Raw genomic sequence first — 14,332 nt, forward strand, 5'->3', positions numbered from 1 at the left:
ACAAAAACACAAAAAATCTGACAAGGTTTTTTTTCTTACAGTTTTCACCGTTCACTATAATTGACATTTTACTTTATTCTGCGGGTTGATACGATTACGACGATACCATATGTATATCGTTTTTTTTTTATGTTTTGTGGCGTTTGCGCAATAAAATCACTTTTCTATAAAATGATTTATTTTTTGTGTCACCATATTCTGAGAGCCAGAACTTTTTTATTTTTCAGTCAAAAAAGCTGTGTAAGAACTTGTTTTTTGTGGAACGGGTTGTAGTTTTAATTGGTATTATTTTGGGGTACATGCGACTTTTTGATCAAAAAATTGTGATTCTGGCATAGTTTTTTAATTATTTTTTTGCGGTGTTCACCGTGCTGGAACAATAATATTATAGTTTTATAGTTTGGGTGATAAAAAAACAAAAAAAAAAGCACAAATATTTGGTACGTTTTTATTTTTTCCTATAATAAAAGACTTATTATAGGATAAAAAGCATTTTTTGTTTATGTAACTTAGAACTTATTTTTACACTTTTATTTACACATTTTTTTACCTTGTTTTTTTACTTTTTACTTGAAGACCTGCAGGACTGATAGCTGCTATAATACATTACACTACCTAGGTAGTGTAATGTATTATAAACTGTCAGTGTGACGCTGAGAGTTACACTGGCAGGAAGCCTATTAAGACCACCCTCCAGCTGGTCCTTCCGTGCATGGCAGACCCGGAGGCCGTTGTATGGCCTCCGGTTTTGCCCTGACAACCGATGGCAAGCCCTGCAATCGGTCCCCGGGAAAGTTTGTTCTAGCAACAAACTTTCCAGTTTGTTGCTGCAACAAACTTTCCCTGCAATCACATGATCGGAACCTAAACCAATCGGGTCCTGATCATGTCTCCGGGACCAGAGGCATGGGTTAACAGCACGATCTGGGTGTCAGCACTACACTGAAACACCCGATCGCGCTTTTAACACCATTAATTCACGTCACCGCAGCACAGAGCCCAGCAAGCGCCGACTTGAATTTACTGTGGGTGGTCAGGAAGCGGTTAAGGGGGCACAGTGTGCGGCACTATGAGGAACTTGTCAGTATAGATGGTGAAGAGGTCTAGTTGGCAAACTTTCTAGAAGTCCTTATTGCGATCTGGGGAAAAGGAAAAGTGAATGTCTACAATCAGAGAAGACATCACCTATGAGTCACTGATTGTTATTCTGTATTTTGCCTCTGATTTCATCGGAACAGTGCTGTATTCAGTTTATGGTACGATGATGGGTGGAATCTTATTTGTGAAACATTTCCCAAATACTCTTACCATTGTTTAGGTTATACTTGGAGCTGTAGTTACGCACGGTACAAATGTATACAGCAAGGGTAGACCTGATTCAGCAATTTATGATTTTTTTGGATTATCAGAGTAGGAATAATTTTCCAACCGCTTGCCATGTAGGGAACCTGTTAGAAATTGTAATCCCACCCCTGCCCTGCTGGTATAAAGCATACAGGCACCATCAGTAAGCAAATATTCTACTGAACACTATAGGAATATTGTTAACTCAATGCCAATATAAACTATAGTTGAAGTGAAGGCAAAAGAAGATCTCATCTAGCCAGAAAGGCTAATCTTGTGACTATTCAAGATATTATAAGGCTAGGGATACATGCAACTCCTTTTATTCCTTATGGGGAAAACATTACTGGAATTGTTGCTATAGTCACAAGGTTACATGTAACTTTTATCCCCATAAGAAAAAAATAGAAGTCCCCATTTAGCTGTAGACTGAAAATAAAGTGCAATATATATTCATCCAGAGAGAGGGCATTCAAACCACATGATGTTCATCATAATCACATAAAATTAAATTTTATGCACTATAAAAGTCCAACAATACAGCTCTAGATTGAATGCTTTTAAACATGGAAAGGGGACCTTATATGTTCCCCATAATGGTACCATTAAAAAAAATACAACTCAACCAGCAAAAACATGACAAAAATCTGTGTGAAATCTCTCCTGAAGGGGTTAGTTGCTATATTGTCATTTTAAGTTTCTGAAATCATTTATGTTTTTGAATTACAGCTTTAGTTTCCATATCTGTTGCTCCAAAATTGATTAAAAACATTAACGTTGGTAATTTTTTTAGTAGAATACAATACAAAAAGTACAACATTTTAGAAACTGAAATAGTCACATACCCAATAGAGTGCTCAAATCTATTGTGAGAAGCTCCAGGAAAAACAAAATATATGCCACCTAGCTGTTTAATATATCGCAGGCGCTGGAACTGAGGAGTGTCTATAATACGAATTAATAAGGGATGCAATTCAATATGTCCATGTATTGGATCATTGCAGACCTAATGCAAAAAGAACAAAACAAAGAACAAGAAGTCAGAATTTGCAGTAAAGTTTCTTCGCGTGGTGTAAGGGAAAGATGGAACGAAGACTAAGATTAATAGCAAATCAAAGTCAGATATGGGAGGCACATGTTTCAACTTGGTTCAGGCAATGATGGCTGGCTCACAACTCAGTAGGACAGAGTCTAGGGCAGTCCTTTATGGTACAGTATGTCCTCTTCAATATCAGGTCCTTGCTTAACCTCCTGGCTTGCAGCCTAAACAAATTGCTTGATTCTTAATTGCTTTTAGAAAGGCTCCCACCCGTTCACTTACTAATAGCACACTGTCTCTAATGGGGAAGCTCCTTACTATAATGAGTCGTATGTCCCCGGCACCACATTTAAGCCTACATCAGCCGCCATTGCCTGCACCAGAACCAAGGCACGTTCTACACAAAAAAATTACAGTCCAAATCAAATGATGTACACAGTCCTCAGCAACAGGTCTTCCTCCTGGAACTGCATCCCTGGGGAGAAAAGCAAGTTAACACAAACACATTGCATTTAAAAAAAAAACAGTAACATTTTCATATGCACAATAAAAAAATATAAGCGTGAGCCTCTAAGGTTGGGGTTCGCTGCCACATTCTCACCAGGCTACAGAAGATACTAGGATGAGATCTTGCAGCAATTTATAACACGCGAGTTTGGGCAAGAAAATGTTTAAATGTTCATTTAAGGTCCCATGTTCTGCTACAGTGTCTCACATTTTCAAATTTTGGTACACTCTCAATTCTCAAAGGCTTCTAAAAGTCGTTTTAGAGTGAATCGGTCAGGATAGCGGGGGAGACGCTGAGCATTAAATTGTCCTGGGAGCTTTAATTTACGTGATGTTAACTAGCATCTTGACTCCCCTGAACATACCTGCCCAGGTCATCTTAGAGATTAAAGGATGCTTAAAAATGATTTTTTTTTTCCTTTCCAAATTCCTCCTCCATTTTTTTTTCTTTTTTTAACCCCTTCCCGACATTTGCCGTACATGTACGTCATGGAAAGCATTGACTTCCCGCATCTTGCCGTACATGTACGTCAAATGCAGAAGGGGTTACCGTATCAAAAATAAAAGTTTTAAAGTAAAGATGGCTGCTGTTCATAACAGCAGGACATCTGTACACGATGCCCAGGGGGGTGTCGCCTCCCCCCCGCATCGGCGATCGCCGCCATTGGCCGTTCAATTCAGACCGGCCAATTGCGGCTGTTTGCGGCTTTTGCCAATCACTGTGCCACAGGGCACAGTGATATGGTGGTGATTGGTGCTGTCTAGGACAGCACCAATGACTACCATGTTCCATGTAAAAAATGGCGGTGATGCCAGCCCCCAGATCGCTATGGTTGGTCGGTCAGCACCGACCGACCAATCGCAGCCATGGCGGGTGTTTGAAACACCCTACACCAGCCCTGCCCACCTCATTCCGGTTAGGAACGGTGAGCAGAGCTGGTGTGACCGTCTGTGAAGCCAACTTACCGAATCTGAGGCCTTCTGTGCTGCGATCCTGCTGTGACGTCTTCATCCGACTGCTTCCTGCAGAAGAGTGAACCGTCATCATCATCAACTGTGCTGCTGCTGATTTTTTTTTTTTTTAGCAGCAGCACTTGTTTTTTTTCCTAAACTTCTTATCCCTGTACCCTCCCCCCCCATCCCACCCTCCCCATCTTTCCCTTTTTACGTCCTGCGGCCGCCGAGTGCGGATCAGTGACCGCCATCACTGACCGCCAATTTTTGGCACAGGACTTCCTTTTTTTTTGTATTTTGCACCTCCCTGTGTGCGCCCTGCGGCCACTGAGTGCTGATCAGTGACCGCCATCACTGATCAGCATCCGTGGTAATTTTTTTTATTTTTTGGCCTTTTTTATTACTGCACCTTTTTTTTGCGTGCGCCCTGCGGCTACTGAGTGCTGAGTCTAATAATCAGCCTCAGTGGTAATTTGTTTACGCAGGTTTTTTTTTGGCCTTTTTTTCTTCATTTTATAAAACTGTAAAAAAAAAAGACTAGCATTAGAGTAGCGGACGTTTACTGACGTCCGTTTTGTAAAAAAAGATATATAGCAGAAGTTCTAGCTATATATTTTTTTATACAGTTTGAATAAATTGACTTCTTATAGTTAGCGTCCATTTAGTGACGGACATTTAGTTCGTTCACTAAATTTTTGATAGCGTAGCGACAGTTAGTATAAATTTATAGCGTTATAGTCAGCGTCCATTTAGTGACGGACATTCAGTTTTTTTTTAACTGAAGTTCGTTCACTAAATTTTTGATAGCGTAGCGACAGTTAGTATAAATTTACATCTTATAGTCAGCATCCGTTTAGTGACGGACATTCAGTTTTTTTTTAACTGAAGTTCGTTCACTAAATTTTTGATAGCGTAGCGACAGTTAGTATAAATTTATAGCGTTATAGTCAGTGTCCGTTTAGTGACGAACATTCAGTTTTTTTTAACTGAAGTTCGTTCACTAAATTTTTGATAGCGTAGCGACAGTTAGTATAAATTTATAGCGTTATAGTCAGCGTCCGTTTAGTGACGGACATTCAGTTTTTTTAACTGAAGTTTGTTCACTAAATTTTTGATAGCGTAGCGACAGTTTTAGTATAAATTTACATCTTATAGTCAGCGTCCATTTAGTGACGGACATTCAGTTTTTTTTTAACTGAAGTTCGTTCACTAAATTTTTGATAGCGTAGCGACAGTTAGTATAAATTTATAGCGTTATAGTCAGCGTCCGTTTAGTGACGAACATTCAGTTTTTTTTAACTGAAGTTTGTTCACTAAATTTTTGATAGCGTAGCGACAGTTTTAGTATAAATTTACATCTTATAGTCAGCGTCCATTTAGTGACATACATTCAGTTTTTTTTAACTGAAATTTGTTCACTAAATTTCTGATAGCGTAGCGACACAGTTGTAGCTCAGTTTTTTTTACAGTTCTATATTGAACGTTCAATAAATTTCTTTCTCCTAAATTTTTCTTATTCTTCTCTTCTTTTTCTTTTTTTTTTCCTATAAATTTCATATTACACGTGTAAAAGCACAACATACAAAACCACCTCTATAAAGAGTATTACACGTGTTGAAGCACTACATACCCCCCTAATAAAAATGGCCCAATCATCTCAAAGGCTCTACTCCGCTGAGGAGGCATACGCCATCCTGGCCTCTGACACTGAATCGGCCAGCGAGGGAGAAGAGGAAATTGCCCCATTCATCTTGACCTCATCATCCTCATCCAGTGATGAGGAACCCCCGCAAAGACGCCCCAGGACATCAGCTGAGGCAACCCCCCAAATGAGCGATACCCTGTGGAACCCACCCCCTGATAATTATGAGCCTCACATTCCAGATTTCACAGGGAGCTCTGGAATTCTATTTGAGACTGTAGGCCTCGCAGAAATTCACTATTTCAATCTGTTTTTCACTGAGGATTTTGTTAATGTAATGGCGGCCCAAACAAATTTATATGCCCAACAATTTTTAGCCCAAAACCCCACGTCATCATTTGCTAGGTGGACCCCCATAGAGGCAGCGGAGATGATGAAATTTTGGGGCCTTGTCCTACATATGGGCCTAGTAAAAAAACCAGAGATTAGGCAATACTGGAGTGCGGACATTTTATACAGCACCCCATTATACCACATGGCAATGACCCGGGCACGATTTGAAATTATTCTGAAATTTTTGCATTATAATGATAATGCACAGTGCCCGCCCCGTGATGACCCCACATACGACCGCCTATTCAAAATCAGGCCAATGATTGATTATTTCTGCACCAAATTTCAGGAAGTGTACACCCCCGAAAAGAACATAGCAATAGACGAGTCCCTTGTACATTTTAAGGGGAGACTAAAATTCCGCCAATACCTGCCAAGCAAGAGGGCGAGGTATGGAATTAAAATGTACAAGCTGTGCGAGAGCAGCTCAGGGTACACCTACAGGTTTCGGGTTTATGAAGGGAAGGACACCAGGATAGAACCTCCAGAATGCCCCCCTGTCCTGGGAGTTAGTGGAAAAATAGTGTGGGACTTGATGCACCCACTGCTGGACCAGGGTTATCACCTTTACGTGGATAACTTCTATACCAGCATCCCACTATTTAAATGCCTCTCCACCAGAAGTACTGTAGCATGCGGCACCGTGCGCAAAAATCAGAGAGGCCTCTCTAAAAATCTGATTGGGCAACCCCTAAGAAAAGGAGAAAGCAGGGCACTACACAGCGATAACTTGTTGCTGGTCAAGTATAAGGACAAGAGGGACGTCCTTATGTTGACCACAATACACGGTAGTGGCATCACCCCTGTCCCTGTCCGAGGTAGCACCACAATGACCCCCAAGCCAGACTGCATCCTCGGCTACAATAAGTACATGGGAGGTGTTGATCTCTCTGATCAAGTACTGAAGCCGTACAGTGCCATGCGTAAAACAAAGACGTGGTACAAAAAGCTGGCCGTGCACGTGGTACAGATGGCATTGTATAACGCTTACGTGCTATACCGATGTGCAGGCCGGACAGGGACATTCCTTCAGTTTCAAGAAGCGGTTATCAAGGCCCTTGTATTTGGGGACCAGGAAGGGGAGAGCCCCAGTACTTCTAGAAGCGATGGTCCACGTATTGTACCAGGGCAACACTTTCCTGGCGAAATCCCCCCCACTGGTAAAAAGGGAAGGAGCCAAAAAAGGTGTAAAGTGTGTTACAACAGAGGGAGAAGACGAGACACAACTTATCATTGTGAAACCTGTCCCGACAAACCTGGCCTGTGCATAAAAGAGTGCTTCAAAGTTTATCACACATCCATGGATTTTAATTGAAACATTTTTTTAAATGCTCACTATACCCCTAGATAATTTACTCAAGGGGTGTAGTTTCCAAAATGGGGTCACTTGTGGGGGGTTTCCACTGTTTTGACCCCTCAGGGGCTTTGCAAATGCGACATGGCCACCGCAAACCATTCCAGTTACATTTGAACTCCAAATGGTGTTCTTTCCCTTCTGAGCCCTGCCGTGTGTCCAAATAGCCGTTTATGACCACATGTGGGGTACTGTTTTACTCAGGATAAACTGCTCTACAAATGTTGTGGTGCTTTTTCTCCTTTAGTCCTTGTGGGAATGAAAAAAAATTTTGCTAAACCTACGTTTTATTGGTTAAAATTTACATTTTCATTTTCACGGCCTACTTCCAATAAATTCTGCAAAAAGCCTGTGGGGTCAAAATGCTCACTATACCCCTAGATAATTTACTCAAGGGGTGTAGTTTCCAAAATGGGGTCACTTGTGGGGGGGTTCTACTGTTTTGACCCCTCAGGGGCTTTGCAAATGCGACATGGCCACCGCAAACCATTCCAGTTACATTTGAACTCCAAATGGTGTTCTTTCCCTTCTGAGCCCTGCCGTGTGTCCAAACAGCCGTTTATGACCACATGTGGGGTACTGTTTTACTCAGGATAAACTGCTCTACAAATGTTGTGGTGCTTTTTCTCCTTTAGTCCTTGTGGGAATGAAAAAAAATTTTGCTAAACCTACGTTTTATTGGTTAAAATTTACATTTTCATTTTCACGGCCTACTTCCAATAAATTCTGCAAAAAGCCTGTGGGGTCAAAATGCTCACTATACCCCTAGATAATTTCCTCAAGGGGTGTAGTTTCCAAAATGGGGTCACTTGTGGGGGGTTTCCACTGTTTTGTGCCCTCAGGGGCTTTGCAAATGCGACATGGCCTCCGCAAACCATTCCTGCTAAATTTGAGCTCCAAAAGCCAAATGGGGTTCCTTCCCTTCTAAGCCCTGCCGTGTGTCCAAACAGCAGTCTATGATCAAATGTGGGGTACTGTTTTACTCGGGACAAACTGCTCTACAAATGTTGTGGTGCTTTTTCTCTTTTAGTCCTTGTGGAAATGAAAAAAAATGAGCTAAACCTACGTTTTATTGGGAAAAATGTAGATTTTCATTTTCACATCCTACTTCCAATAATTTCTGCAAAAAATTTGTGGGGTCAAAATGCTCACTATACCCCTAGATAATTTCCTCAAGGGGTGTAGTTTCCAAAATGGGGTCACTTGTGGGGGGTTTCCACTGTTTTGTGCCCTCAGGGGCTTTGCAAATGCGACATGGCATCCGCAAACCATTCCTGCTAAATTTGAGCTCCAAAAGCCAAATGGGGTTCCTTCCCTTCTAAGCCCTGCCGTGTGTCCAAACAGCAGTCTATGATCAAATGTGGGGTACTGTTTTACTCGGGACAAACTGCTCTACAAATGTTGTGGTGCTTTTTCTCTTTTAGTCCTTGTGGAAATGAAAAAAAATGAGCTAAACCTACGTTTTATTGGGAAAAATGTAGATTTTCATTTTCACATCCTACTTCCAATAATTTCTGCAAAAAATTTGTGGGGTCAAAATGCTCACTATACCCCTAGATAATTTCCTCAAGGGGTGTAGTTTCCAAAATGGGGTCACTTGTGGGGGGTTTCCACTGTTTTGTGCCCTCAGGGGCTTTGCAAATGCGACATGGCATCCGCAAACCATTCCTGCTAAATTTGAGCTCCAAAAGCCAAATGGGGTTCCTTCCCTTCTAAGCCCTGCCGTGTGTCCAAACAGCAGTCTATGATCAAATGTGGGGTACTGTTTTACTCGGGACAAACTGCTCTACAAATGTTGTGGTGCTTTTTCTCTTTTAGTCCTTGTGGAAATGAAAAAAAATGAGCTAAACCTACGTTTTATTGGGAAAAATGTAGATTTTCATTTTCACATCCTACTTCCAATAATTTCTGCAAAAAATTTGTGGGGTCAAAATGCTCACTATACCCCTAGATAATTTCCTCAAGGGGTGTAGTTTCCAAAATGGGGTCACTTGTGGGGGGTTTCCACTGTTTTGTGCCCTCAGGGGCTTTGCAAATGCGACATGGCATCCGCAAACCATTCCTGCTAAATTTGAGCTCCAAAAGCCAAATGGGGTTCCTTCCCTTCTAAGCCCTGCCGTGTGTCCAAACAGCAGTCTATGATCAAATGTGGGGTACTGTTTTACTCGGGACAAACTGCTCTACAAATGTTGTGGTGCTTTTTCTCTTTTAGTCCTTGTGGAAATGAAAAAAAATGAGCTAAACCTACGTTTTATTGGGAAAAATGTAGATTTTCATTTTCACATCCTACTTCCAATAATTTCTGCAAAAAATTTGTGGGGTCAAAATGCTCACTATACCCCTAGATAATTTCCTCAAGGGGTGTAGTTTCCAAAATGGGGTCACTTGTTGGGGGTTTCCACTGTTTTGTGCCCTCAGGGGCTTTGCAAATGCGACATGGCATCCGCAAACCATTCCTGCTAAATTTGAGCTCCAAAAGCCAAATGGGGTTCCTTCACTTCTAAGCCCTGCCGTGTGTCCAAACAGCAGTCTATGATCAAATGTGGGGTACTGTTTTACTCGGGACAAACTGCTCTACAAATGTTGTGGTGCTTTTTCTCTTTTAGACCTTGTGAAAATGAAAAAAAATTAGCTAAACCTACGTTTTATTGGGAAAAATGTAGATTTTCATTTTTCACATCCTACTTCCAATAATTTCTGCAAAAAATCTGTGGGGTCAAAATGCTCACTATACCCCTAGATAATTTCCTCAAGGGGTGTAGTTTCCAAAATGGGGTCACTTGTGGGGGGTTTCCACTGTTTTGTGCCCTCAGGGGCTTTGCAAATGTGACATGGCCTCCGCAAACCATTCCTGCTAAATTTGAGCTCCAAAAGCCAAATGGGGTTCCTTCCCTTCTAAGCCCTGCCATGTGTCCAAACAGCAGTCTATGATCAAATGTGGGGTACTGTTTTACTCGGGACAAACTGCTCTACAAATGTTGTGGTGCTTTTTCTCTTTTAGTCCTTGTGGAAATGAAAAAAAAATGAGCTAAACCTACGTTTTATTGTGAAAAATGTAGATTTTCATTTTCACATCCTACTTCCAATAATTTCTGCAAAAAACCTGTGGGGTCAAAATGCTCACTATACCCCTAGATAATTTCCTCAAGGGGTGTAGTTTCCAAAATGGGGTCACTTGTGGGCGGTTTCCACTGTTTTGGCACCGCAAGAGTCCTTCAAACCGGATATGGTGCCTAAAATATATTGTAATAAAAACAAGGCCCCAAAATCCTCAAGGTGCTCCTTTGCTTCGGAGGCCTGTGTTTCAGTCCATAAGCACGCTAGGGCGACATGTGGGATATTTCTAAAAACTGCAGAATCTGGGCAATAAATATTGAGTTGCATTTTTCTGGTGAAACTTTCTGTGTTACACAAAAAATGGATTCAAAATGAATTTCTGCAAAAAAAAACGAAATTTATAAATTTCCCCTCTATATTGCTTTCATTCCTGTGAAACGTCTAAAGGGTTAAAACACTTTCTGAATGCTGTTTTGAATACTTTGAGGGGTGCAGTTTTTAAAATGGGGTGACTTTTTGGGGGTTTCTAATATATAAGGCCCTCAAAGCCACTTCAGAACTGAACTGGCCCCTGTAAAAATAGCCTTTTGAAATTTTCTTGAAAATGTGAGAAATTGCTGCTAAAGTTCTAAGCCTTGTAACGTCCTAGAAAAATAAAAGGATGTTCAAAAAACGATGCCAAACTAAAGTAGACACATGGGGGATGTTAATTAGCAACAATTTTGTGTGTTATAACTGCCTGTCTTACAAGCAGATACATTTAAATTGATAAAAATGCTATTTTTTGCAATTTTTCACTATATTTTGGTGTTTTTCACAATTAAATACTGAATGTATCGGGCAAATTTTGCCAGTAACATAAAGTCCAATGTGTCACGAGAAAACAATCTCAGAATCGCTTGGATAGGTACAAGCATTCCGACGTTATTACCACATAAAGTGAAACATGTCAGATTTGAAAAATGAGGCTTGGTCAGGAAGGTCAAAAGTGGCTAAAGAGGGAAGGGGTTAAAGAATAATTTTCAAGAAAAACACACTTACCAACCACTAGTATACACTAATAGTGGCATATTCAATGGAAAAAGTGACTCCCGACTATTGTAGCTCCACAAACTACTGTTAATGTTGCACAGAACATTTAATAAAATACCATACAATTATTACATATCTGTATTTAAAAAGACATTTACCAAATATTATTGGGAACATTGTTGTTTTTATTTTTTTTTAATACAGAGCAGTATATATACCCTTTTTGTTGTTTTGTTTCTTGTCTTTTACATGGATTGATTCATTTTGTTAGAATAAATTTTAATTGATAGTGTTATAGTTTAAATTTGTCATTTGTAGTAAAACTATATATATTTTTTGTACAAACATATGTAATAAATTTAATTTTGGACCATCGCACCAATTAAATGTTATAACTTCTGCATAAACTTTAATTAAAATGGTTTCTCGATCACATACACAGCAGAGATAATACATTCTAATATCAAGCCTTCTGGTTCCTTAAACTGTAAGATGGCAGAAATTAAAAGCGGCAACATCTTTCACCCGCTCTGCACACAAGTTGCAGTTGAACCGCATAGTCTGAGGGCAGCAGAATATCCTGAAAGATTATTATTGCCAAGACATACCTTTGAAGCGTTGGTAATTTGGGTTTTTTGTTCTGCCATTTGTAAGCTGTAGATTAATTCCAATGCCAAAAACTAGAAGAAAAAGTGGAGTTTTGTTAGATTATGGCTTGGTTACATTTTTATCATTTTAAATTCTAACCAATCTTAGTTTTCAAATGCTTAAGTTTATGGAGCGCCCATAGACCGTCTATATTGCTCATTCCTGTGTATCCGATATCAACTAGTCTTGCAATTGTTCCCTTTAAGAGTTGTTATGGTACTTACTGTTGTATAGAAGATCGGACTGGAACTAGAAACTGCTTGTGTCGCTGGAATACAAGCGCTCTGAAGAATTATTTTGCAGAGACCAAAATATATATCCCAAGTGTGACATAAATGTTTATACTAGAGGTGTTTCTCTCTTTACTCCACCCTTGCTCTTTCCTTTCGTGTTGCAAGGTAAAGGCTTAAATGCCATACCCCGTTCTGGCAACACTTTTGTTTTCCTCCTTCTAGTATACACCTGTTATCTTATAATTAACCCTCTTGATGCTCTCTATATAACTGTCGGCGTGCTCCCTGTACTAGCAAACACTATGTATCCTGGTCCCTCCAGATGCAGCAATTGAAGAATGAAAGAAAAAGGTGTCAGGTTTAACAAATCCATGGAAGACCAACAAAAATGTATTTGGTGATGAAAAATGTGATTACCCATCTCTTGTGTGAGAATATTTCTATTCCATCTACAGCATCAGTGCTGAAAACACTATTCTGCCAGGTTATATAGCTCCGTGTTTATGTACACAGAGAAGAGGGTCCATCCATAAATTGGGAATCCTCAAGCAAGGACCCAAAACATTTCTATTGTCTTCATTCTTTTCTGCATAACGTTCCTTTAAAAAGTAACTGCACTTTCATCAAACCTTTGATATGTCATAAAGACCTATCAAAAGTTTGGATCTGTGGCGTCCGGGTGTGGAGACACCCGCCGTTGCTGAAACGAAGGTGCAGAAGCGCTCCGCTGAATGCTTTGTAAATTCGGCTATGATCGGCACTTCCCGTCAGACTGAAGATGGCTCATATAGAACGTCTATGTAAGTGGTCTTCAGCTTGACGGGGAGCGCCGATCCCAGCAAAAAGGTACAGGGCGCTCAGCGGAGCGCTTCTGCATCTTCGTTTCAGCAACGGTGGGGGTCTCAGCACCCGGACCCCGACCGATCCAAACTGTTGATAGGACTATGGCATTTCAAAAGTTTGATGAAAGCGCAGTGACTCTAAGTGCAATAAAATCCACCAGGAATAAAAAAAGAGAAAAAAACAATCCAAACACCACAACAAATAACAATGGATCAATGCCAGTACATGAAAAATAGAAAGTGTCTACGCAAATAGGTTTTTCAAAAGAAATAGTCAACATTCACAAATATTTGTAATATCTGAAATCAATTTCTAGAAAGATTTACTTACAATACAATAAAAAAAAAGTAATGCAGATACATCCTGTTTTTAGTAGTTGAATATATTTCAAAAGCAGTATTTGATATTCACATGTGACATATATAAACCCACCATCTAACAAGATTGTGTTTAAAAGGAATCTGTAACCATAGAGATATATACACGGTGTATTACAATGCAGGGCACGGACTATTTGCCGAGTTACTGTGAGTGGTAAAAGTGAGTATAAACAATTTCCATGGGGACAGATTCTTTTTAAATCTAACCATAATGTATTGCTAGGTGTCTATTACACATACAGAGGCAGCGAGTTTCTATAGCCACAAGGCTCATGAGTATAGGTTGTTTAGATATACAGAAACAATGGTATCATGCAATTATATATATTATTAACTTACAATGTAAATGAAGAGGGAATCTTCTCATTATATACATGTTGCAGTGTTTATATTCTGATGGCTCTGTAATACTGATGATTCATGTAATGGGTATGTTGTTTCTCCAGAAAACATGTGACCTGTTCCATGAAACTGGGCTACTTCATACATCTATAAGATGGCCAATGAGTATACCTATTGTGCATTCCCTCTCATGTTTACCCATCTGTTTGTCTGTATGTATCTGTCTCATATACAAATCTCTATATATATATATATATATATATATATATATATATATATATATATATATCGTGCTCTCTTGATAATAAATATATATAGATACATACACACACATATATATATATATATATATATATATATATATATATATATATACACACACACACACACACACACATTTATGTATAGCCAAATAATGATGTACATTTATGTATTTAAATATATTCCCATTCTTAAAACATCTCTCATACTGTTTGCATGGAAGAGTTCACTGCCCATCAAAGATAGACAGACAGATCGTAACATCACACACAGTAAGACACGCCCCTAGCAACTGCCAGAATC

General features: G+C 39.7%; 1 protein-coding gene across 1 annotated transcript in view; it reads right to left on the reverse strand.

Moving 5' to 3' along the window:
- LOC142665945 (deoxynucleoside triphosphate triphosphohydrolase SAMHD1-like) overlaps positions 1–14,332 on the reverse strand; it is a 111,099-nt gene that overhangs the window by 93,455 nt on the left and 3,312 nt on the right. The window contains exons 2-3 of the mRNA XM_075845772.1: positions 11,931–12,002; positions 2,190–2,350 (exon numbers count right to left, since the gene is read on the reverse strand). Coding sequence (XP_075701887.1) covers positions 2,190–2,350; positions 11,931–11,969 — 200 coding nt within the window. The 5' untranslated portion in view covers positions 11,970–12,002. The remainder of the gene's footprint in view (positions 1–2,189; positions 2,351–11,930; positions 12,003–14,332) is intronic.

This window comes from Rhinoderma darwinii, chromosome 13, assembly GCF_050947455.1.
Source record: "Rhinoderma darwinii isolate aRhiDar2 chromosome 13, aRhiDar2.hap1, whole genome shotgun sequence".
NCBI lineage: Eukaryota > Metazoa > Chordata > Amphibia > Anura > Rhinodermatidae > Rhinoderma > Rhinoderma darwinii.